Below are 27753 nucleotides of genomic sequence, written 5' to 3'. Positions count from 1 at the left end.
TGAGAGAGAGTGAGTGGTGGTGAGAGAGTGAGTGACAGTGGTGGTGAGTGAGTGAGTGAGTGAGTGACGGTGAGTGAGTGAGTGAGTGAGTGTGTGAGTGTGTGTGTGTGTGTGAGTGTGTGTGTGTGTGTGTGTGTACCAGCGTAACCCACAGCTAGCGGAGTCAAAATAAATGAACAAATAATACGACACGTGACGCCAAGAAACACGCCTCGCTTCATTTGACGATCACCATGGAAACGCAACCATGGCAACGGACAAAGCCGGCGCATTGGAGGAGATGAGCAGAGAGACCTTCTGGTCTTGACGACGGCTACGATGCGAGGTTATTTGTGGTCTCTGTTGGCTGGCGCTACACTCCTCTGATACAACAGGCCAGGCACATTAAGGATTACACAGAGAAATATATATATATATATATGTGTGAGTGAGTGAGAGACATACAGTAGATGGTGAAAGTGAGACAGAGATGGTGAGAGAGAGTGAGACAGAGACGGTGAGAGAGAGAGTGAGACAGAGATGGTGAGACAGAGATGGTGAGAGAGAGTGAGACAGAGACGGTGAGAGAGAGAGTGAGACAGAGACTGTGAGAGAGAGAGACAGAGACAGAGATGGTGAGACAGAGATGGTGAGAGAGAGAGTGAGACAGAGACGGAGAGAGAGAGTGAGACAGAGACGGTGAGAGAGAGAGTGAGACAGAGACGGTGAGAGAGAGTGAGACAGACGGTGAGAGAGAGAGAGAGTGAGACAGAGATGGCGGTGAGAGAGAGAGAGTGAGACAGAGACGGTGAGAGAGAGAGAGAGACAGACTGAGAGAGAGAGAGAGAGACAGAGATGGTGAGAGAGAGAAAGAGATGGAGACAGAGACGGTGAGAGAGAGAGAGAGACAGAGACGGTGAGAGAGAGAGAGATGAGAGAAAGAGATGGTGAGAGAGAGAAAGAGATGAGACAGAGATGGGAGAGAGAGAAAGAGATGACGGTGAGAGAGAGAGAGACGAGAGAGACGGAGAGAGAGATGGTGAGACAGAGACGGTGAGAGAGAGTGAGAGAGACGGTGAGAGAGAGAGTGAGACAGAGACGGTGAGAGAGAGAGAGAGAGAGAGAGAGAGAGATGGAGAGAGAGAAAGAGATGGTGAGAGATGGAGAGAAGAGATGGAGAGAGAGAGAGAGAGAGATGAGAGAGAGAGAGAGAGAGAGATGAAAGAGATGGAGAGAGAAGAGATGGCGAGAGAGAGAGAGAGATGGAGAGAGAGAGAGAGAGAGAGAGAGAGAGAGAGAGAGAGAGAGAGAGAGAGAGAGAGAGAGATGGAGAGAGAGAGAGAGATGGTGAGAGAGAGAGAGATGGTGAGAGAGAGAGAGATGGTGAGAGAGAGAGATGGTGAGAGATGAGAGAGAGAGAGAGAGAGAGAGAGATAGAGATAGAGATAGAGATAGAGATAGAGATAGAGATAGAGATAGAGATAGAGATAGAGATAGAGATAGAGATAGAGATAGAGATAGAGATAGAGATAGAGATAGAGATAGAGATAGAGATAGAGATAGAGAGAGAGAGAGAGAGAGAGAGAGAGAGAGAGAGAGAGAGAGAGAGGGTGAGAGAGAGAGAGAGAGGGTGAGAGAGAGAGAGAGATGGTGTGAGAGAGAGAGATGGTGAGAGAGAGAAAGATGGTGAGAGAGAGAAAGATGGTGAGAGAGTGAAAGATGGTGAGAGAGTGAGAGTGATGGTGAGAGAGTGAGAGTGAAAGAGATGCTGAGAGAGTGAGAGTGAAAGAGATGCTGAGAGAGTGAGAGTGAAAGAGATACTGAGAGAGTGAGACAGAGATGTGAGAGAGTGAGACAGAGATGTGAGAGAAAGAGAGAGAGAGCGAGTGTGTGAATGAGAGCTGTTGTAACCAGAGCAGGTGAAGAGAGGAGCTGCTGTCACCTGAACTTAATGGATGGGGGGGCTGAAAGGAGCTCACAAAGACCAAGGCTTTACTCATTTAAAACTACAAACGACTTGTAAATTAGCTGCCAGAGGCTCTGTCAACGCTGGCACTGCCAGTGGAGCGATATGGTGACGAACAGCAGAGTGGACACACGCCAACACGCACGGGCAGAAGGTCATTTATTCCTTCAGGTAGGCTACACACTAGACTCGTGGCCTAATGAAGGGACAGGGGAACAAAGGAGTTTCCTTCTGGGACAGAGAGAAAGAGGAGAAAGACACACAACCAGGAAGAGAAGACTCTCTTTCCACCAGGTTCATAGTCCAGGATCCTTACATCCCAGAAATCAACAACACCTACAGTGAATTAGGATAGAATTCAGACCCCTGGACTTTTTCAAAATGTACATTACAGGCTTATTCGAAAATTCATTAAATAGTCATTTTTTCATCAATCTACACACAATATCCCATAATGACAAAGCAAAAACTGTTTTGGGGAATTTTTTTGCTAATTTATTAAAAATAATAAACTCAAATATCACATTAATACCACGTTGCTGCACAGCTATTTTCAGGTCTCTCCAGAGATGTTCGATCAGGTTCAAGTTCAGGCTCTGGCTGAGCCACTCAAGGACAGTAAGAGACTTGTCCCGAAGCCAATTCTGCGTTGTCTTGGCTGTGCGCTTAGGTTTGGTGTCCTATTGAAAAGTGAACCACTCTGGAGCAGGTTTTCATCAAGGATCTCTCTGTACTTTGCTCCGTTCATCTTTGCCTTAATCCTGACTAGTCTCCCAGTTCCTACCGCTGAAAATAATCCCCCCAGCATGCTGCCACCACCATGCATCACCGTAGGGATGGTATTGGCCAGGTGATGAGCGGTGTCAGGTTTCCTCCAGACGTGACGCTTGGTATTCAGGCCAGGGTGTTCAATCTTGATTTCGTCAGACCAGATAATCTTGTTTCTCATAGTCAGAGTCTTTAGGTGCCTTTTGGAAAACTCCAAGTGGGCTGTCATGTGGCTTTTACTGAGGAATATCTTCTGTCTGGCCACTCTCCCATAAAGGCCCGTGGTGGAGTGCTGCAGAGATGGTTGTCCTTCTGGAAGGTTCTCCCATCTGCAAAGAGGAACTCTGGAGCTCTGTCAGATTGACCATCGGGTTCTAGGTCACCTCTCTGACCAAGGCCCTTCTCCCCTGAATGCCCAGTTTGGCCGGGCTGCCAGCTCTAGGAACAGTCTTGGTGGTTCCAAACGTATTCCATTTAAGAATAATGGAGGCCACGGTGTTCTTAGGGACTTTCAATGCTGCAGAAATGTTTTGGTACCCTTCCCCAGATCTGTGCCTCTACACATCCTGTCTCGGAGCTCTACGGACAATTCCTTCACCCTCATGGGTTGGAATTTGCTCTGACATCCACTGTCAACTGTGGGACCTTATATAGACAGGTGTGTGCCTTCCCAAATCATGTCCAATGAATAGAATTTACTACAGGTGGACTCCTATCAATCTGTACAAAGCATTTCAAGGATGATCAATAGAAACAGGATACACCTGAACTTAATTTTGAGTCTCATAGCAAAGGATCTGAATACTTACAGTTGAAGTTGGAAGTTTACATACACTTAGGTTGGAGTCATCAAAACTCGCTTTTTAACCACTCCACACATTTCTTGTAAACAAACTATAGTTTTGTCAAGTCGGTGAGGACATCTACTTTGTTCATGACACAAGTCATTTTTCCAACAATTGTTTAAAGACAGATTATTTCACTTATAATTCACTGTTTCACAATTCCAGTGGGTCAGAAGTTTACATACACTAAGTTGACTGTACCTTTAAACAGCTTGGAAAATTCCAGAAAATGATGTCATGGCTTTAGAAGCTTCTGGTAGGCTAATTGACATCATTTGAGTCAATTGGAGGTATACCTGTGGATGTATTTCAAGGCCTACCTTCAAACTCAGTGCCTCTTTGCTTGACCTCACGGGGAAATCCAAAGAAATCAGCCAAGACCTCAGGAAAAACATTGTAGACCTCCACAAGTCTGGTTCATCCTTGGGAGCAATTTCCAAATGCCTGAAGGTACCACGTTCATCTGTACAAACAATAGTACGCAAGTATAAACACCATGGGACCACGCAGCCATCATACCGCTCAGGAAGGAGACCCGTTCTGTCTCCTAGAGATTAACGTACTTTGGTGCGAAAAGTGCAAATCAATCCCAGAACGGCAAAGGACCTTGTGAAGATGCTGGAAAAACAGGTACAAAAGTATCTATATCCACAGCAAAATGAGTCCTATATCAACATAACCTGAAAGGCCACTCAGCAAGGAAGAAGCCACTGCTCCAAAACCACCATAAAAAAAGCAGACTGCGGTTTGGAACTGCACATGGAGACAAAGATTGTACTTTTTGGAGAAATGTCCTCTGATGAAACAAAAATAGAACTGTTTGGCCATAATGTCTATTGTTATGTTTGGAGGAAAGGGGGGGACGCTTGCAAGCCAAAGAACACCATCCCAACAGTCTGATGAAACAAAAATAGAACTGTTTGGCCATAATGACTATTGTTATGTTTGGAGGAAAAAGGGGGACGCTTGCAAGCCAAAGAACACCATCCCAACAGTGAAGTACGGGGTTGGCAGCATCATGTTGTGGAGGTGCTTTGCTGCAGGAGGGATGGTGCACTTCACAAAATAGATGGCATCATGGGGGGGGAAATTACGTGGATATATTGACACAGCATCTCAAGACATCAGTCAGGAAGTTAAAGCTTGGTCGCAAATGGGTCTTCCAAATGGACAATGACCCCAAGCATACTTCCAAAGTTGTGGCAAAATGGCTTAAGGACAACAAAGTCAAGGTATTGGAGTGACCATCACGAATTCACCCAACTTATTGTGGGAAGCTTGTGGAAGGCTACCCGAAACGTTTAACCCAAGTTAAACAATTTAAAGGCAGTGCTACCAAAAACTAATTTAGTGTACATAAACTTCTGACCCACTGGGAATGTGATGAAAGAAATACAAGCTGAAATAAATAATTCTCTCTACTATTATTCTGACATTTCACATTCTTAAAATAAAGCGGTGATCCTAACTGACTTAAGACAGGGAATTGTTACTAGGATTAAATATCAGGAATTATTTAAAAAAACTGAGTTTAAATGTATTTGGCTAAGGTGTAAGTAAACTTTCGTCTTCAACTGTATGTACCATTATAAATATATTTATGTATATATATTTTTTTACATACATTTGCAAAAATGTAAAATAAATGTGTTTTTGCTTTGTCATTATGGGGTATTGTGTATAGATTGATGAGGAAAATGTTGTTTTTTTAAATACATTTTAGAAGGCCCAGTATATCCCATACATTCAAGGACCCCTACAGTATATCCCATACATTCCAAGGACCCCTACAGTATATCCCATACATTCAAGGACCCCTACAGTATATCCCATACATTCAAGGACCCCTACAGTATATCCCATACATTCAAGGACCCCTACAGTATATCCCATACATTCAAGGACCCCTACAGTATATCCCATACATTCAAGGACCCCTACAGTATATCCTATACATTCAAGGACCCCTACAGTATATCCTATACATTCAAGGACCCCTACAGTATATCCTATACATTCAAGGACCCCTACAGTATATCCCATACATTCAAGGACCCCTACAGTATATCCCATACATTCAAGGACCCCTACAGTATATCCCATACATTCAAGGACCCCTACAGTATATCCTATACATTCAAGGACCCCTACAGTATATCCTATACATTCAAGGACCCCTACAGTATATCCCATACATTCAAGGACCCCTACAGTATATCCTATACATTCAAGGACCCCTACAGTATATCCTATACATTCAAGGACCCCTACAGTATATCCCATACATTCAAGGACCCCTACAGTATATCCCATACATTCAAGGACCCCTACAGTATATCCCATACATTCAAGGACCCCTACAGTATATCCCATACATTCAAGGACCCCTACAGTATATCCCATACATTCAAGGACCCCTACAGTATATCCCATACATTCAAGGACCCCTACAGTATATCCCATACATTCAAGGACCCCTACAGTATATCCCATACATTCAAGGACCCCTACAGTATATCCCATACATTCAAGGACCCCTACAGTATATCCCATACATTCAAGGACCCCTACAGTATATCCCATACATTCAAGGACCCCTACAGTATATCCCATACATTCAAGGACCCCTACAGTATATCCCATACATTCAAGGACCCCTACAGTATATCCCATACATTCAAGGACCCCTACAGTATATCCCATACATTCAAGGATCCCTTTATCCTTAATATTCAAGACCCTTCCGTGTTTGGTGAAGGATCCACCAAAGCAATCCTCCTGTGTTCCCCCGCCTCCGTTTTACACGATCGTCTGTTAAGAAAAAATCAAGGCAAGAAGTAGTAGTAGTTTGTGTACAAGTTCCCTCCCCAGCGATGCTAACCTCCTCATCAATTATTACAGAGACATAGAGCAAAACCTCTCTGCTTCTTGCCATTATTGGGGCGGCAGGGTAGCCTAGTGGTTAGAGCATTGGACTCGTAACCGAAAGGTTGCAAGTTCAAATCCCCGAGCTGACAAGGTACAAAATCTGTCGTTCTGCCCCTGAACAGGCATTATTGGGGCGGCAGGGTAGCCTAGTGGTTAGAGCATTGGACTCGTAACCGAAAGGTTGCAAGTTCAAATCCCCGAGCTGACAAGGTACAAAATCTGTCGTTCTGCCCCTGAACAGGCAGTTAACCCACTGTTCCTAGGCCGTCATTGAAAATAAGAATTTGTTCTTAACTGACTTGCCTAGTAAAATAAAGGTAAAATAAAATAAATAAAAATTACAGCACTCCAGTCCACTCCTAGAGAGACATAAACCTCCAACACAACAATCCATGCTGCCTGAGAAAGTTCTAGAACGCCCGACCACAACAGAAGACTAATTACACGAATCAACTAGGTTTACAGTTTGACATAATTAATCAGGTTCATTCATTACTGCGTGCCCATACAGCTAGGTACATTATATATTCCTGTATGAGGCTTTACATGAGATCAACAGGAAGTATCGAGACTCAGCCCTTACACCCCTAAAATCGACCCCTAAAACAATTTCTCAGGACTTTAATCCTTGATTTGCTATACGGACCCAAAGCCTTCTGATCTGAACCTTAAACGGGTATTGAACTCAGACCCTAGAGGACGCCAGAGAAGGTGTGTCTTAATGACCAGGAGGCCGTGGCGTGAGAACGTACTGTATGTTCGGGTGTTTGTGGCTAAAAAGGCTCATGAAAGAAAGATGAAGTGGTTGTTGTGAGTACGACAGAAAATACTTCTTCCCATCCGTCCTTCTCCATCCGTCCTTCTCCAACCATCCATCCATCTCCATCGGTCCTTCTTCATCCATCCATCCATCCATCTCCATCCGCATCCGTCCTTCTCCATCCATCCGTCCATCTCCATCCATCCATCCATCTCCAACCGTCCTTCTCCATCCATCTCCATCCGCCCTTCTCCATCCATCCGTCCATCTCCATCCGCATCCGTCCTTCTCCATCCTTCTCCATCCGTCCTTCTCCATCCGTCCTTCTCCATCCCTTTTTTTCAATCTTTCAAAAATCTCCATCCGTCCATCTCCATCCATCCATCTCCATCCTTCCCTTTTTTTCAATCTTTCAAAAGTCTCCATCCATCTCCATTTCTTCTTCTTCCCTCAGTAAAAGACAGGATGAATTGATATAAAAGTGATGGCACCTCACAGTGCAGCAGCAGATGTAATGGGCCATTAGTCCTCCACTAAGTGCTCTGGACAACACCTTGGGAAGAAGCTCTAGCCCCAGTCCAATCTGATTACAGTTTATAACTCAGAAAACAATAGAGCACTGAGTGCTTCTGGCGCCAGCTGCCTACCCCACAGACATCAGGGTACAGACGGACAGCAGCCCCTGGACATCAGGGTACAGACAGACAGCAGTCCCTGGACATCAGGGTACAGACAGACAGCAGTCCCTGGACATCAGGGTACAGACGGACAGCAGTCCCTGGACATCAGGGTACAGACGGACAGCAGCCCCTGGACATCAGGGTACAGACAGACAGCAGTCCCTGGACATCAGGGTACAGACAGACAGCAGTCCCTGGACATCAGGGTACAGACGGACAGCAGCCCCTGGACATCAGGGTACAGACGGACAGCAGCCCCTGGACATCAGGGTACAGACAGACAGCAGGCCCTGGACATCAGGATACAGACAGACAGCAGTTCCTGGACATCAGGATACAGACAGACAGCAGCCCCTGGACATCAGGGTACAGACAGACAGCAGGCCCTGGACATCAGGATACAGACAGACAGCAGGCCCTGGACATCAGGATACAGACAGACAGCAGGCCCTGTTGATTTACTACAACACTGGACTGGATGGGAACACAAGCCCCACTTGGTCATGATGTAACTGATCAAGTTCAGCTCACTAGTGAGCCTCTTCTTGAACAAGCATCTTTACACCAACAATTTGCTCAACAGATTTTCATGAGGGTTTGCCAAAACATTAAAAGACTAATTAAACCTGTGGTTCATCGTGCTCTTGTCTTGTCCTTTCATCTGTTATGGTTCCATCAGTATATAATTGATGATAATTATCAGAGGTGAAAGTTGAGCCTCCAGTACAGTAGTGACCATGAGCCCTCCTGCCTCACCAGACACAGAGAATAACCAACCAGCCCTGATCTCTCCACTCCCAACTCCCGATGGTTGACAAGACAGGAAGACAGGACTGAGACAGCACTATGTGAGGACAGCAGCCAGGTTAGTTCAACTTGGTCCAGGAATAAATTATTGACTTGATGCGTTAAGGGAGGACGGAGAAGCAGGACATCTAACGCATCAGAGAGGTATTAGGAGGTGGCTCGGTGCCAAGGGGACTAGGGATTGGTCTAACGCACCAGAGAGGTATTAGGAGGTGGCTCAGTGCCAAGGGGACTAGGGATTGGTCTAACGCACCAGAGAGGTATTAGGAGGTGGCTCGGTGCCAAGGGGACTAGGGATTGGTCTAACGCATCAGAGAGGTATTAGGAGGTGGCTCGGTGCCAAGGGGACTAGGGATTGGTCTCGGTAAACACTTCAGGTTCTACAGTACACTGCCAGGAGACTGGCGGACAGCTCTGCACCTCTCCACAAGGCCGAGGAAACACACATCTCAGTTTACACTTTCAATGCTGAGCTTTCTGGGAACCTTCTGCATCTTCTGCCTACATGCTTAGAGACATCTTAGAGCAACAGTAGCTGCCATAGTAACCTTGAGGAATATAAATAGAAACATTGTTTGCCACACAAGTATCAGAGGCTACAGTCTACACGGGCAAATATCAAGCCCAAACAATTGAACAATCCAGAATTGTTCCTTGCCCTGTCCACAAACACACACAGAGTATTACCAGGCAATAAAAGCAGGAACTCCGCAGTGTGAGCACATTTACAGTACACCTGTTGGTACTACAGACGTGTCATCTGGAATTACCTGAGTGGCTCCGGCTGTGATGCAGTCACTAAAGGCGTTTCTCTTCGAGAAGAAGGTGATGAGCTGCTGCCAATGAGAGGAGGAAGAGGAGGAGGAGGAGGAAGGTGAGCCCGTATGATGTCCCGAGGACAGTTCCTCTGAGGCGCCTCTCTTGGGCCCCTGTTTCTGTTTCTGGGGCCCCCCGTGCCCTTGGCCCCCGCCTCCACCGCTCCGCCCACCTCGTGGGAACTGAGTATTGTTGCCGAAGATGAAATTCATCTCAGGAGCAAGGGACCGGAGGAGGGAAGAGAAATAACTATCCCCTCTTCTCTTCCTTTAGAGCCGGGAACGAGAGAACAGTTGGCTTGCAGGGCGATTGAACTGGCAGCCACAGAGGAGAGGAATATAAGGTGGAGGAGTTGGAGTGGTGTGCTGGCACGGGTTAGGTTACTCACTGCATCCTATTGAGCAGTAAGAGGGACCAAAAGTCCAAAAGGAAGTCCATTAAGATGGTGAAAGACAGACAGACAGACAGCCCCGTCTGCATCCTCCGTTCCCTAACCAGGGGGACACACCAGACGCAGCATGGTCAACAGCTGGGAAGGCAGTTAGGACGGAGAGACACAGATGGCACCGCCAGCAACTCCCCAGCAGTAGTCTCTCTGGATCACTGGGACTCTTCTCTCTCTCCTTGTTCTATTCTCTTTCAAGAACGACAGCACGGGGGGTCGAAAGGCAGGAAATAGGCTTGATTACCTGACGAGTCTTGGAGACATCAGAAGAAGGGAGCTCTGTTTCTTTCTGTCTCTCCCTTGCTTACAGGTTGTAAGTGGACCTCCAGTGAAGTGCAGTCAAATGATCAGGGCTCAATCACAGTACATTCTTAACAGGAGAACAACTCAGAGACCCCCCTCTAAACCTCCACACTCACATTAAATATAGATGGAGAGAAGATCCATCCTGAGCTCTGATCTGGTGTGGTCTTCCTCCTCCTCCTCCTCCTCTCTTCCACTCCTTTCCTCTCCTCCTCTCCACCTTCCTCCCCCTCACTCAGTCCCAGAAGAGTTGAACTCTATTGAAAGTCATCAGAAACCGCTGTGGCCACAGGAAAGCTTCCACAGAGTGGTGTTACTGATTGGTCCTGCCACTCCAGAGCCATTGTCCAGGCGTAGAAACCCTTTCGTCACCAGATATGATTATGGACGCTGTTGACGCCCCTGCCAGCCAAACATAAAACTGAAACTCAGAGCCTCTCTCTAAAAGGTGCTCGCAGGTCCAGAAGGAGCAGACAAGAGGAGAAAGGAATAAGAAAATGCCCAAAACGCGTTTGAGAACAAGATGAGTGTGAGACGCCACAGATGCACTTCACAGATGAGTGTGTAAAATCCAGGAAGGAAATATTAGCCGTTAGCCAGTTCAGTCGGGTAAACGTCGGCTTCTGGTGCTGCGTGATGCTGACTGTGTGGGTGTGTGTGTGTGTGTGTGTGTAAGTGTGTAAATGTGTGTTCTCCTCCTCGGGTGTTTTCAGACACTGCAGCTCGCTGATCTCCTACACATACTGCCACCACCGATCCACAGTGGAACAACAACAGCCTGTGCCCATCAGAGGGGGGAAAAAAAGGAACAGGATCCTGGTTTGTGTGAACGCCTGTTGATTCTCTTGTCTCCTCCTCCTCATCTTCCTCTCACACTAAAATAGTAGAAGCATCCTCCTCCTCCTCCTCCATCCAGAGCCAGCCTATAGCTGAGCCAGAGTCACAGGTGTCAACGAGGTAAGAGCCATTGTCACAGCTCGTGCTCCTACTCTGTGGGGACCGGCACCATGGCAACAGCTTTCACATCAAATAGCTGTAACCCCATCAACCAAGCTCCTCCCTCCCTCGCTGCTCCTACAACTCCAAAGATATTCTCCAGAGACAGAGAGAAATGACAGGACTCCTCGTCCACATATCATCACTGTGGTGTCTGGGTCCACATATCATCACTGTGGTGTCTGGGTCCACATATCATCACTGTGGTGTCTGGGTCCACATATCATCACTGTGGTGTCTGGGTCCACATATCATCACTGTGGTGTCTGGGTCCACATATCATCACTGTGGTGTCTGGGTCCACATATCATCACTGTGGTGTCTGTGTCCACATATCATCACTGTGGTGTCTGTGTCCACATATCATCACTGTGGTGTCTGGGTCCACAGGCACCTACAGTCAGGTGCTGATAGGATCAGCCTCACTGTAGCTAGGAGAAAGAAATAGCATCTACCTCTAGATAGCACTACAGCTGGGGAAATGGCAGGGATATTTATTTTCAGGGAGTAAAATCATATTTTACTACTGTGTATAGTGCTGTGGTTAGCTGGGGAAATGGCAGGGACATTTATTTTCAGGGAGTATAAATAATACTGTTGGTATACGCTTAGATTATGGTGATTTTATGCACAACTATTCAGCACAATTGATGCTTCTGCCATGATATAGAAAAACAGTTGGTTCCATCACTGCTGCAAGGAGATGCGTTAGTAATGTAACTAGCTGATGTTCTCCAACAATGTTATTAACCCCTGAATAACCACAGCTACAGGTAGGTAAGTTCCATCCAGGTGTCTCACTATGTTACAGGAGGCTCTTCCTGAGACCTTTCACGCCCGCACACACCCACCCACTCACCCCACCTACCCACGAACTCCACCCACACACACATTCACCCACCCTATCACCCCTCCCATCCACACCCACCCACCCACTCACCCCACCCACCCACGAACTACACCCACAAACTCCACCCACTCACTCACTCACTCACTCACTCACTCACTCACTCACTCACTCACCACTCCCACTCACTCCACTCACTCACTTCACTCACCCTATCACCCTCCCATCCACACTCACACACCACCCACTCACTCCCACCCACACCACTCAACTACACCCACAAACTCCACTCACCACTCACACACTCACTCACTCACTCACTCACTCACTCACTCACTCACTCACTCACTCACTCACTCACTCCCACCCACCCCACAGTAAATGAGATATCCAAACACCACTTGCCCATCTATGCTAAGAACCGAACACATGTGAATGACACACTCATACAAGCCGTCAGCCTTTCCTGTACCTGCTTGATCACTTCCAGTGTACTCAGGCAGACAGCGCGGCTGTCAAACCTCTGTCTGCATCCTCATCCTCAGTCCAACGTGACCTTATACATGTAGGAGCAGCTCAATAATGCATTGCCAATTAAAAAAGTACCCGGGACATGTATATTTGATGAGAGTGGTGCTGCGGACCCCTGAGTGTGTTCCACAGAGTTAAAAGTATTTCTCTCAGCTCAGCTCTCCCCTGGAAACACTGACAGAGACACAGTGCATTGGGAAAGTAATTCAGACACCTAGACCTTTTCCACATGTTGCTAAAATTGATTAAATAAAAAACGTTCCTCATCAATCTACACACAATACCCCATAATGACATCACAATACCCCATAATGACATCACAATACCCCATAATGACATCACAATACCCCATAATGACAAAGTGGAATGACAAAGTATTCAGTCTAATTTGCTATGAGACCAGAAATTGAGCTCAGGTGCATCCTGTTTCATTGATCATCCTTGAGGTGTTTCTACAACTTGATTGGAGTCCACCTGTGGTAAATTCAATTGATTGGACATGATTTGGAAAGGCAAACACCCGTCTATATAAGGTCCCACAGTTGACAGTCCATCTGGGGAAGGGTACCCAAACAAATCTGCAGCATTGAAGCTCCCCAAGAACACAGTGGCCTCCATCATTCTTAAATGGAGGAAGTTTGGAACCACCAAGACTCTTCCTAGAGCTGGCCACAAGGCCAAACTAAGCAATCGGGGGAGAAGGGCCTTGGTCAGGGAGGTGACCAAGAACCCGACGGTCACTCTAACAGAGCTCCAGAGTTCCTCTGTGGAGATGGGAGAACCTTCCAGAAGAACAACCATCTTTGTAGCACTCCACCAATCAGGCCTTTATGGTAGAGTGGGCAGACCGAAGTAACTCCTAAATAGTTTGCCAAAAGGCACATAAAGGACTCCCAGACCATGAGAAACAAGATTCTCTGGTCTGATGAAACCAAGATTGAACTCTTTGGCCTGAATGCCAAGCGTTACGTTTGGAGGAAACCTGGCACCATCCCTACAGTGAAACATGGTGCTGGCAGCATCATGCTGTGGGGATGTTTTTCAGCGGCAGGGACTGAGAGACTAGTCAGGATCGAGGGAAAGATGAACGAAGCAAAGTACAGAGAGATCCTTGATGAAAACCTTCTCCAGAGCGCTCAGGACCTCAGACTGGGGTGAAGGTTCACCTTCCAACAGGACAATGACCCTAAGCACACAGCCAATACAACGGAAGAGTGGCTTCGGGACAAGTCTCTGAATGTCCTTGAGTTGCCCAGCCAGAGCCTGGACTTGAACCCGATCGAACATCTCTGGAGAGACCTGAAACTAGCTGTGCAGCGATGCTCCCCATCCAACCTGACAGAGCTTGAGAGGATCTGCAGAGAAGAATGGGGAGAAACTCCCCAAATACAGATGTGCCAAGCTTGTAGCGTCATACCCAAGAAGACTTGAGTCTGTAATCACTGCTAAAGGTGCTTCAACAAAGTACTGAGTAAAGGGTCTGAATACTTATGTAAATGTGATGTTTCAGTTTTTATCAATGTATAACACATAAAAAACAGTTTTTGCTTTTTTCATTATGGGGTATTGTGATGTCATTATGGGGTATTGTGATGTCATTATGGGGTATTGTGATGTCATTATGGGGTATTGTGATGTCATTATGGGGTATTGTGATGTCATTATGGGGTGTTGTGTGTAGATTGATGAGGGTGAAAAACAATTGAATACATTTTAGAATAAGGCTGTAATGTAACAAAATGAAAAAGTCAAGGGGAATAGTTTCCAAATGAGCTGTATATGCAAAGTTCAACAAACTACAGTACCCTCCCTACTCAAATGAACAAACTACAGTACCCTCCCTACTCAAATGAACAAACTACAGTACCCTCCCTACTCAAATGAACAAACTACAGTACCCTCCTTACTCAAATGAACAAACTACAGTACCCTCCCTACTCAAATGAACAAACTACAGTACCCTCCTTACTCAAATCAACAAACTACAGTACCCTCCTTACTCAAAATAACAAACTACAGTACCCTCCTTACTCAAATAACAAACTACAGTACCCTCCTTACTCAAATGAACAAACTACAGTACCCTCCTTACTCAAATGAACAAACTACAGTACCCTCCTTACTCAAAATAACAAACTACAGTACCCTCCCTACTCAAAATAACAAACTACAGTACCCTCCTTACTCAAATGAACAAACTACAGTACCCTCCTTACTCAAATGAACAAACTACAGTACCCTCCTTACTCAAAATAACAAACTACAGTACCCTCCCTACTCAAAATAACAAACTACAGTACCCTCCTTACTCAAATGAACAAACTACAGTACCCTCCTTACTCAAAATAACAAACTACAGTACCCTCCCTACTCAAAATAACAAACTACAGTACCCTCCTTACTCAAATGAACAAACTACAGTACCCTCCTTACTCAAAATAACAAACTACAGTACCCTCCCTACTCAAATGAACAAACTACAGTACCCTCCTTACTCAAAATAACAAACTACAGTACCCTCCTTACTCAAAATAACAAACTACAGTACCCTCCTTACTCAAAATAACAAACTACAGTACCCTCCTTACTCAAAATAACAAACTACAGTACCCTCCCTACTCAAAATAACAAACTACAGTACCCTCCCTTACTCAAATGAACAAGTACCCTCCTTACTCAAATGTACCCTCCTTACTCAAAATAACAAACTACAGTACCCTCCTTACTCAAATGAACAAACTACAGTACCCTCCTTACTCAAAATAACAAACTACAGTACCCTCCCTACTCAAAATAACAAACTACAAACTCAAATGAACAAACTACAGTACCCTCCTTACTCAAAATAACAAACTACAGTACCCTCCCTACTCAAATGAACAAACTACAGTACCCTCCTTACTCAAAATAACAAACTACAGTACCCTCCTTACTCAAAATAACAAACTACAGTACCCTCCTTACTCAAAATAACAAACTACAGTACCCTCCTTACTCAAAATAACAAACTACAGTACCCTCCTTACTCAAATGAACAAACTACAGTACCCTCCTTACTCAAAATAACAAACTACAGTACCCTCCCTACTCAAATGAACAAACTACAGTACCCTCCTTACTCAAAATAACAAACTACAGTACCCTCCTTACTCAAAATAACAAACTACAGTACCCTCCCTACTCAAAATAACAAACTACAGTACCCTCCTTACTCAAATGAACAAACTACAGTACCCTCCTTACTCAAATGAACAAACTACAGTACCCTCCTTACTCAAATGAACAAACTACAGTACCCTCCCTACTCAAATGAACAAACTACAGTACCCTCCCTACTCAAAATAACAAACTACAGTACCCTCCTTACTCAAATGAACAAACTACAGTACCCTCCTTACTCAAATGAACAAACTACAGTACCCTCCTTACTCAAAATAACAAACTACAGTACCCTCCCTACTCAAAATAACAAACTACAGTACCCTCCTTACTCAAAATAACAAACTACAGTACCCTCCTTACTCAAAATAACAAACTACAGTACCCTCCCTACTCAAATGAACAAACTACAGTACCCTCCTTACTCAAAATAACAAACTACAGTACCCTCCTTACTCAAAATAACAAACTACAGTACCCTCCTTACTCAAAATAACAAACTACAGTACCCTCCTTACTCAAAATAACAAACTACAGTACCCTCCCTACTCAAAATAACAAACTACAGTACCCTCCTTACTCAAATGAACAAACTACAGTACCCTCCTTACTCAAATGAACAAACTACAGTACCCTCCTTACTCAAATGAACAAACTACAGTACCCTCCCTACTCAAATGAACAAACTACAGTACCCTCCCTACTCAAATGAACAAACTACAGTACCCTCCTTACTCAAATGAACAAACTACAGTACCCTCCCTACTCAAATGAACAAACTACAGTACCCTCCTTACTCAAATGAACAAACTACAGTACCCTCCTTACTCAAATGAACAAACTACAGTACCCTCCTTACTCAAATCAACAAACTACAGTACCCTCCTTACTCAAATCAACAAACTACAGTACCCTCCTTACTCAAATGAACAAACTACAGTACCCTCCCTACTCAAATGAACAAACTACAGTACCCTCCTTACTCAAATGAACAAACTACAGTACCCTCCTTACTCAAATGAACAAACTACAGTACCCTCCCTACTCAAATGAACAAACTACAGTACCCTCCCTACTCAAAATAACAAACTACAGTACCCTCCCTACTCAAATCAACAAACTACAGTACCCTCCTTACTCAAATGAACATTCCATGATATTATCACTTGAGTTGTAGAACTAGCATGTACATTTTCCAACGTTTTTGAGCTGATCCATGGTGCAGATACAGAATAATAATAACTCTACTCAAATGACGTTTCAAATGAATGACCAGTGTAGTCACGGTGTAAGTATCCCAGGTAAACTGTATCCCAGGTAAACTGTATCCCAGGTAAACTGTATCCCAGGTAAACTGTATCCCAGGTAAACTGTATCCCAGGTAAACTGTATAACTACATTGTATCTGCACTACCAAGACGGTACCATCGTGAATAAATTAACATGTTTTCACTGTAACCAGTAGCTTTAGGATACATTTTGGTCAGGCTCGTTGTAAATACCAACAAGAGACATCTGTACTCCAGTCCGGTACAGTGCACCTGTAGGATGACCCTTGACCCTTCCACTCTCCTGTTGCATGTAACCCAGCATTACCACTGCAGCCTGCCTGGTGAACAGTCTCCTCTAAAGTCTACAGACTAATGGGTTCTTAATGGTCCACTTTACCCGGACACTGTAGAAGAGTCCTTTTGACACACCCTAATGGCTGTAATCACAGTTCAAAAGACCAGCGACAGGAGGGGAGGATGGCCTGAGTTTAGGGCTGGGCTAGTCATTAAGGGGAGGATGGCCTGAGTTTAGGGCTGGGCTAGTCATTAAGGGGAGGATGGCCTGAGTTTAGGGCTGGGCTAGTCATTAAGGGGAGGATGGCCTGAGTTTAGGGCTGGGATAGTCATTAAGGGGAGGGGAGGATGTCCTGAGTTTAGGGCTGGGCTAGTCATTAAGGGGAGGGGAGGATGGCCTGAGTTTAGGGCTGGGCTAGTCATTAAGGGGAGGATGGCCTGAGTTTAGGGCTGGGCTAGTCATTAAGGGGAGGGGAGGATGGCCTGAGTTTAGGGCTGGGCTAGTCATTAAGCATTCAGTATCTGGTTATTTGTCTCTGTCCCCTCTGTCCACACACACACACACACACACACACACACACACACACACACACACACACACACACACGCACACGCGCACACGCACACGCACACGCACACGCACACGCACACACACGCACACGCACACGCACACGCGCACGCGCACACTTTAGGATGGCATTGGGTTAATGAGTTTCCATCCTAATCTGTGTTAGGAACTCAATATCTCACAATCTAATAGAGATTCCCCATAAAGTTCACATGGAACTTTGCTCAGACTGGAGGTTAATGACCACCACCACATCCCATTCAGCAATTTAATAACACTTGAAGAAGTAGTACATATCAGAAAAGGGCCATGACAGGCAGGCTACCACATGTCTGACTTTAAATGTCGGCTGCAGTTACAGTTTACTAGCCACCTTCAGCACTCAAACTGCAATGCATTTCAAATACTTGTTTTGGTTGTTTTATCATTCGTTCGTCTCCTACCAAGTAACACGTTTATTTATCATGAATGCCTAGGGTCATACTGTTGCCTCCCTCTGTTGCTGTCTGTATCTTGAACCCTGACATTTTATCGTTCTCACTGAAATCACAGAAGATTTCTGATTCATAGTTTCCCTAAGCTCCGCCCCTCTACCTGTCAGGAGTGCAGGAAGTACGACAGTCACCTGTTCAGGTGGAAGTGCAGGTGATGCATCTTTGGAACGTTGGAGACTATGGTACAGTGTGATCTTATATAACCTCGGGTAGCCACATAAGAGAGTGACATAGGGAAAATGGCTTCCAGTTTCTCCCAGAGGAGATGCTCTCCTGTCCTGTGTGCTGTGACATCTTCAAGAACCCTGTCCTCTTGTCATGTAGCCATATATTCTGTAATGCCTGTCTGCACGACTATTGGAAGGGAAAATAAACTTGGGAATGTCCCCGTTTGCAGGAGAAGATCATCAAGACACCGGCCTCCGTGTCAGCTGGGTTTAAAGCACATGTGTGAAGCCGTGTCTGAGCTGCTCTGCAGTCTGCAAGGAGAGAATCTCAAGCTCTACTGTCTGGAGGATAAAAAGCATGTTTGTTTCGTGTGTCAGACTTCCAGAAAACACACAAACCACAAGTTCTGTCCCATAGATGAATCTGCACTCAAGACCACACTGAAACCCTTACGGGAGAAGCTGAAGATCTTTAATGCAATTAAAGTAACGTGTGAGAAAACAGCAGAGCACATTAAGAGCCAGGCACAGACCACAGAAAACAGCAGAGCACATTAAGAACCAGGTCCAGATCACAGAAAACAGCAGAGCACATTAAGAACCAGGCCCAGACCACAGAAAACAGCAGAGCACATTAAGAACCAGGCCCAGACCACAGAAAACAGCAGAGCACATTAAGAGCCAGGCACAGACCACAGAAAACAGCAGAGCACATTAAGAGCCAGGCACAGACCACAGAAAACAGCAAAGCACATTAAGAGCCAGGCCCAGATCACAGAAAACAGCAGAGCACATTAAGAACCAGGCCCAGACCACAGAAAACAGCAGAGCACATTAAGAGCCAGGCCCAGACCACAGAAAACAGCAGAGCACATTAAGAGCCAGGCACAGACCACAGAAAACAGCAGAGCACATTAAGAGCCAGGCCCAGACCACAGAAAACAGCAGAGCACATTAAGAGCCAGGCCCAGACCACAGAAAACAGCAGAGCACATTAAGAGCCAGGCCCAGACCACAGAAAACAGCAGAGCACATTAAGAGCCAGGCCCAGACCACAGAAAACAGCAGAGCACATTAAGAGCCAGGCCCAGATCACAGAAAACAGCAGAGCACATTAAGAGCCAGGCCCAGATCACAGAAAACAGCAGAGCACATTAAGAGCCAGGCCCAGATCACAGAAAAGCAGATTAAGGAGGAATTTGAGATGATTCACCAGTTTCTGCGAGATGAAGAGGCAGCCAAAATAACTTCTCTAAGGGAGGAAGAGGAGCACGACAATCAGATGAAGAAAAATATTGAGGTGACGAATAAAGAGATATCATCCCTTTCACACACAATTCAGTGCCGCAGAGGAGGACCTGAAAACATCAAATGTCTACAGAACTACAAGGCCACCGTTGGAAGAGCCAAGTGCACACTACCAGATCCAGAGAGAGTCCCAGGAGCGCTGGTAGACGTGGCCAAACACCTGGGCAACCTGAAGTTGGGAGTCTGGGGGAAAAAGATGCAGGTTCAGTAACCTGCATCTTTTTGGACCTCAACACTGCATCCCCCACATCTCACCCTGTCTGATGATCTGACCAGTGTGAGAACCTGTTCGACACAACAGTTTCCTGACAACCCCAGAGACGTTTGATAACTGTCATTTTGTTCCGGGATCAGAAGGCTTTAACTCACAAACACATCGCTGGGACGTTGAGGTCGGAGACTGGAGGATTTATCTCAGTCTGTCTCCAGGATGAAAGGTGCTTTCTATGGTAGAATGTGGGCAACACAGTGTTGTGTTGGTAAATACAAAAAACACACCTGTCAATCATTCTCCTCTAAAGTGAGACGGAAAGCCAAGAGGATCAGAGTGCAGCTGGACTGGAACAGAGAAAGGCTGTCATTCTCTGACCCTGATAACAACATACACATATACACTGATACACACACTTTCACTGGACAGAGTATCTCCATTCATTTACAATATTGATACTTCAGCTAATCTGAAGAGCTTAACAATGAAAGTATCTGTAACAGTGATACCACCTCTGTCTGACAGTGGAACAGCTGATACCACCTCTGTCTGACAGTGGAACAGCTGATACCACCTCTGTCTAACAGTGGAACAGCTGATACCACCTCTGTCTAACAGTGGAACAGCTGATACCACCTCTGTCTGACAGTGGAACAGCTGATACCACCTCTGTCTGACAGTGGAACAGCTGATACCACCTCTGTCTAACAGTGGAACAGCTGATACCACCTCTGTCTAACAGTGGAACAGCTGATACCACCTCTGTCTAACAGTGGAACAGCTGATACCACCTCTGTCTGACAGTGGAACAGCTGATACCACCTCTGTCTGACAGTGGAACAGCTGATACCACCTCTGTCTGACAGTGGAACAGCTGATACCACCTCTGTCTGACAGTGGAACAGCTGATACCACCTCTGTCTGACAGTGGAACAGCTGATACCACCTCTGTCTGACAGTGGAACAGCTGATACCACCTCTGTCTGACAGTGGAACAGCTGATACCACCTCTGTCTGACAGTGGAACAGCTGATACCACCTCTGTCTGACAGTGGAACAGCTGATACCACCTCTGTCTGACAGTGGAACAGCTGATACCACCTCTGTCTGACAGTGGAACAGCTGATACCACCTCTGTCTGACAGTGGAACAGCTGATACACCTCTGTCTGACAGTGGAACAGCTGATACCACCTCTGTCTGACAGTGGAACAGCTGATACCACCTCTGTCTAACAGTGGAACAACTGATACCACCTCTGTCTAACAGTGGAACAACTGATACCACCTCTGTCTAACAGTGGAACAGCTGATACCACCTCTGTCTAACAGTGGAACAGCTGATACCACCTCTGTCTGACAGTGGAACAGCTGATACCACCTCTGTCTGACAGTGGAACAGCTGATACCACCTCTGTCTGACAGTGGAACAGCTGATACCACCTCTGTCTGACAGTGGAACAGCTGATACCACCTCTGTCTGACAGTGGAACAGCTGATACCACCTCTGTCTGACAGTGGAACAGCTGATACCACCTCTGTCTGACAGTGGAACAGCTGATACCACCTCTGTCTGACAGTGGAACAGCTGATACCACCTCTGTCTAACAGTGGAACAGCTGATACCACCTCTGTCTGACAGTGGAACAGCTGATACCACCTCTGTCTGACAGTGGAACAGCTGATACCACCTCTGTCTGACAGTGGAACAGCTGATACCACCTCTGTCTGACAGTGGAACAGCTGATACCACCTCTGTCTGACAGTGGAACAGCTGATACCACCTCTGTCTGACAGTGGAACAGCTGATACCACCTCTGTCTGACAGTGGAACAGCTGATACCACCTCTGTCTGACAGTGGAACAGCTGATACCACCTCTGTCTGACAGTGGAACAGCTGATACCACCTCTGTCTGACAGTGGAACAGCTGATACCACCTCTGTCTGACAGTGGAACAGCTGATACCACCTCTGTCTGACAGTGGAACAGCTGATACCACCTCTGTCTGACAGTGGAACAGCTGATACCACCTCTGTCTGACAGTGGAACAGCTGATACCACCTCTGTCTGACAGTTGAACAGCTGATACCACCTCTGTCTGACAGTGGAACAGCTGATACCACCTCTGTCTGACAGTGGAACAGCTGATACCACCTCTGTCTGACAGTGGAACAGCTGAACCACCTCTGTCTGACAGTGGAACAGCTGATACCACCTCTGTCTGACAGTGGAACAGCTGATACCACCTCTGTCTGACAGTGGAACAGCTGATACCACCTCTGTCTGACAGTCTGATACCACCTCTGTCTGACAGTGGAACAGCTGATACCACTGACAGTGGAACAGCTGATACCACCTCTGTCTGACAGTGGAACAGCTGATACCACCTCTGTCTGACAGTGGAACAGCTGATACCACCTCTGTCTGACAGTGGAACTGATACCACCTCTGTCTACCAACAGTGGAACAGCTGATACCACCTCTGTCTGACAGTGGAACAGCTGATACCACCTCTGTCTGACAGTGGAACAGCTGATACCACCTCTGTCTGACAGTGGAACAGCTGATACCACCTCTGTCTAACAGTGGAACAGCTGATACCACCTCTGTCTAACAGTGGAACAGCTGATACCACCTCTGTCTGACAGTGGAACAGCTGATACCACCTCTGTCTAACAGTGGAACAGCTGATACCACCTCTGTCTAACAGTGGAACAGCTGATACCACCTCTGTCTGACAGTGGAACAACTGATACCACCTCTGTCTGACAGTGGAACAACATACCACCTCTGTCTGACAGTGGAACAACTGATACCACCTCTGTCTGACAGTGGAACAACTGATACCACCTCTGTCTAACAGTGGAACAGCTGATACCACCTCTGTCTAACAGTGGAACAGCTGATACCACCTCTGTCTGACAGTGGAACAACTGATACCACTTCTGTCTGACAGTGGAACAACTGATACCACCTCTGACAGTGGAACAACTGATACCACCTCTGACAGTGGAACAACTGATACCACCTCTGACAGTGGAACAACTGATACCACCTCTGTCTGACAGTGGAACAGCTGATACCACCTCTGTCTGACAGTGGAACAACTGATACCACCTCTGTCTGACAGTGGAACAACTGATACCACCTCTGTCTGACAGTGGAACAGCTGATACCACCTCTGTCTGACAGTGGAACAGCTGATACCACCTCTGTCTAACAGTGGAACAACGGGGACGAATAGATTAAAGATGGATGACAGGCCGCAGTCGTTTCTTACAAACTGACAGTCTTAACTTCTAACCATGTCTAACATAGTGAGAAGTAAACCTTAGCTCACATGGCTCAACACTAAACCCAAATGAGCTTATGGCGAAGTTATTCCCACTGTAAATCTGTAGCTTTTAGCACTCTCGGTGAAACCGTGAAAACAAGACAAATAAAACAAACCGATATATCTGAACCTGTTTTTACTTAACCTTTATTTAACTAGGCAGGTCCGTTAAGAACAAATTCTTATTTACAATGACGGCCTACTCCGGTCAAACCCGGACGAGGCTGGGCCAATTGTGTGCCGCCCTATGGGACTGCCAATCACGTCCGGATGTGATATAGTCTGGATTCTAACCAGGTACTATAGTGACGCCTCTTGCACTTAGACCACTGCACCACCCGGGAGCCAACATATTCACTGATAATATAGCTGGGGTGCTAAAATACACCGAACAAAAATATAAACTCAACATGTAAAGTGTCGGTTTCATGAGCTGGAATAAAAGACCCCAGAAATGTTCCATGTGCACAAAAATGTGTCAAAAGTATTGAGATCAGGTTGTAAATCACAGCTGGCTTGGTACATCGTTTGCTGTCTCCATTCGGTATGCATCGTTTTAGTATCAAGGACTCAATATTTTTGGACAAAAACAGGCGAATGTAACTAAGGCTGGGAATGTCAATGCAATCAGACTAGCAACTGCAACGATCACAAGTCAGTCATAACGTGGCACGCTTGTGCCGTGGCGGAGATCTTTGTGGGCTATACTCGGCCTCGTCTCAGGATGGTGAGTTGGTGGTTGAAGATATCCCTCTAGTGGTGTGGGGGCTGTGCTTTGGCAAAGTGGGTGGGGTTATATCCTTCCTGTTTGGCCCTGTCCGGGGGTGTCCTCGGATGGAGCCACAGTGTCTCCTGACCCCTCCTGTCTCAGCCTCCGGTATTTATGCTGCAGTAGTTTGTGTCAGGGGGCTAGGGTCAGTTTGTTATATCTGGAGTACTTATCCTGTCCTATCCGGTGTCCTGTGTGAATTTAAGTATGCTCTCTCTAATTCTCTCTTTCTTTCTCTCTCTCGGAGGACCTGAGCCCTAGGACCATGCCTCAGGACTACCTGACATGATGACTCCTTGCTGTCCCCAGTCCACCTGGCCGTGCTGCTGCTCCAGTTTCAACTGTTCTGCCTGTGATTATTTGACCATGCTGGTCATTTATGAACATTTGAACATCTTGGCCATGTTCTGTTACAATCTCCACCCGGAACAGCCAGAAGAGGACTGGCCACCCCACATAGCCTGGTTCCTCTCTAGGTTTCTTCCTAGGTTTTGGCCTTTCTAGGGAGTTTTTCCTAGCCACCGTGCTTCTACACCTGCATTGCTTGCTGTTTGGGGTTTTAGGCTGGGTTTCTGTACAGCACTCTGAGATATCAGCTGATGTACGAAGGGCTATATACATTTGATTTGATTTTGATATGCTAGCATGTTTATACGAAAACAAAAATAGAAACGCAACATGTAAAGTTTTGATCGTATGTTTCATGTGCTGAAATACAAGATCCCAGAAATGTTCTCAAATGTTGTGTACAAATGTGTTTACATCCCTGTTAGTGAGCATTCCTCCTTTTACCAAGATAATCCATCCACATGACAGGTGTGGCACATCAAGACGCTGATTAAACAGCATGATCATTACACAGGTACACCTTGTGCTGGGGACAATAAAATACCACTCTAAAATGTGCAGTTTTTTCACACAACACAGTGCCACAGATGTCTCAAATTTCAAGGGAATGTGCAATTGGCATACTGGTTACAGGAATGTCCACCAAGGCTTTTGCCAGAGAATTAAATCTTAATTTCTCTACCATAAGCCGCCTCCAACATCATTTTAGAGAATTTGTTAGTACGTCCAACTGGCCTCACAACCGGAGACCACGTGTAACCACGCCAGCCCAGGACCTCTTCAACCGCAGGCCACGTGTAACCACGCCAGCCCAGGAACTCCTCAACCACAGACCACGTGTAACCACGCCAGCCCAGGACCTCCTCAACCACAGACCACGTGTAACCACGCCAGCCCAGGACCTCTTCAACCGCAGGCCACATGTAACCACGCCAGCCCAGGACCTCCTCAACCACAGACCACGTGTAACCACGCCAGCCCAGGACCTCTTCAACCGCAGGCCACGTGTAACCACGCCAGCCCAGGACCTCTTCAACCGCAGGCCACGTGTAACCACGCCAGCCCAGGACCTCCTCAACCACAGACCACGTGTAACCACGCCAGCCCAGGACCTCTTCAACCGCAGGCCACGTGTAACCACGCCAGCCCAGGACCTCTTCAACCGCAGGCCACGTGTAACCACGCCAGCCCAGGACCTCCACATCAGGCTTAGTCACCTGCGGGATCGTCTGCGACCAGCCACCCGGACAGCTGTTGAAAGGAGTATTTCGGTCTGTTATAAAGCCCTTTTGTTGGGAAAAACTCTTTCTGATTGGCTGGACCTGTCCGGCTCCCAAGTGGGTGTGCCTACGCCCTCCGAGGCCCATCGATGGCTGTGCCCCTGCCCAGTCATGCGAAATCCATGTATTAGGGCCTAATGTATTTATTTCAAATATTCTGTAAAGCCTTAATACAGTAAATATACGGCAAAGCCTTAATACAGTATATATACTAATAATATACTATAATGTAAAGCCTTAATACTGTAAATATACTGGAACATAATATACTGCAAAGCCTTAATACAGTAATTATACTAATAATATACTATAATGTAAAGCCTTAATACTGTAAATATACTGGAAAATAATATACTGTAAAGCCTTAACAGTAAATAAACTAATAATATACTGTAAAGCCTTAATACAGTAAATATACTAATAATATACTGTAAAGCCTTAATACAGTAAATAAACTAATAATATACTGTAAAGCCTTAATACAGTAAATAAACTAATAATATACTGTAAAGCCTTAATACAGTAAATATACTAATATTATACTGTAAAGCCTTAATACAGTAAATATACTAATAATATACTGTAAAGCCTCAATACAGTAAATATACTAATATTATACTGTAAAGCCTTAATACAGTAAATATACTAATATTATACTGTAAAGCCTTAATACATTATATATACTAATATTATACTGTAAAGCCTTAATACATTATATATACTAATATTATACTGTAAAGCCTTAATACAGTAAATATACTAATATTATACTGTAAAGCCTTAATACAGTAAATATACTAATAATATACTGTAAAGCCTCAATACAGTAAATATACTAATATTATACTGTAAAGCCTTAATACAGTAAATATACTAATAATATACTGTAAAGCCTCAATACAGTAAATATACTAATATTATACTGTAATGTAAAGCCTTAATACATTATATATACTAATATTATACTGTAAAGCCTTAATACATTATATATACTAATATTATACTGTAAAGCCTTAATAGATTATATATACTAATATTATACTGTAAAGCCTTAATACAGTAAATATACTAATATTATACTGTAATGTAAAGCCTTAATACATTATATATACTAATAATATACTGTAAAGCCTTAATACAGTAAATATACTAATATTATACTGTAATGTAAAGCCTTAATACATTATATATACTAATATTATACTGTAAAGCCTTAATACATTATATATACTAATATTATACTGTAAAGCCTTAATACATTATATATACTAATATTATACTGTAAAGCCTGTTGTACTCAGACAGGACAAACCGACTCCAATAAACTGAACCTACATTTTGGCTAAAATAACCAAAGCACCACTCCATCCAATCAATGCAGACATAAATTGAGCACGTAAAACGTAACAGATGAAGTGACGTGGCTCTGTGACATCTGCCTCACGTCTAATCAATCACCATTTCAAACATGACATCATCGTTGGCACAACCACCGAAGCACAGGAGCATAATGCATCTCCATTCAAGCCCCTCTTTCCTGCTGCTGCTGCTACTGGTTAATTACCATCTACACGCATCTCTCAGAGACGCACAGCGTAACGGGCGGACAGAGACGGACAGGGACACTGAAAAGGGTTCATTTGTCTCTCGTTCTGCTCTAAAAGTCACTCAGAGGGCAATTTGCTTACTAACTTACTGCAGCTCAGCTCACGTAGCATTGCAGCACAGCACTGGTCGGTCTGTCTGTCCAGCGGCATCACACCCACGGTAAGGAGTAGGCTGAGATCTCTGTGCTGTGGGAGCAGTGTGTTACTGTGGAAAGGAGTGGGATGTGTGTGTAAAGTCAGAGTGTAGTGCTACTCCTGGGATTTAATGTAGG

General features: G+C 45.4%; 2 protein-coding genes across 15 annotated transcripts in view; both read right to left on the bottom strand.

Annotated features, from left to right (window-relative positions):
• The window catches only part of LOC118396031 (disks large homolog 1-like), a 356822-nt gene that overhangs the window by 169114 nt on the left and 159955 nt on the right, over positions 1 to 27753 (bottom strand). The window lies entirely within an intron of this gene.
• LOC127907960 (uncharacterized) lies at positions 23219 to 26078 on the bottom strand. The gene is made up of 2 exons (XM_052464736.1): positions 25623 to 26078; positions 23219 to 25538 (listed from the first exon to the last, which is right to left on the bottom strand). The coding sequence occupies exons 1-2, from the start codon at positions 25959 to 25961 to the stop codon at positions 25257 to 25259; spliced, it is 621 nt and encodes a 206-aa protein (XP_052320696.1). The 5' UTR covers positions 25962 to 26078; the 3' UTR covers positions 23219 to 25256.

This window comes from Oncorhynchus keta, chromosome 1 (assembly GCF_023373465.1).
Source record: "Oncorhynchus keta strain PuntledgeMale-10-30-2019 chromosome 1, Oket_V2, whole genome shotgun sequence".
In the NCBI taxonomy this organism is placed as follows: domain Eukaryota; kingdom Metazoa; phylum Chordata; class Actinopteri; order Salmoniformes; family Salmonidae; genus Oncorhynchus; species Oncorhynchus keta.
The sequence above is the reverse complement of the archived record's forward strand: the minus strand, read 5'-3'. Positions and strand labels throughout refer to the sequence as shown.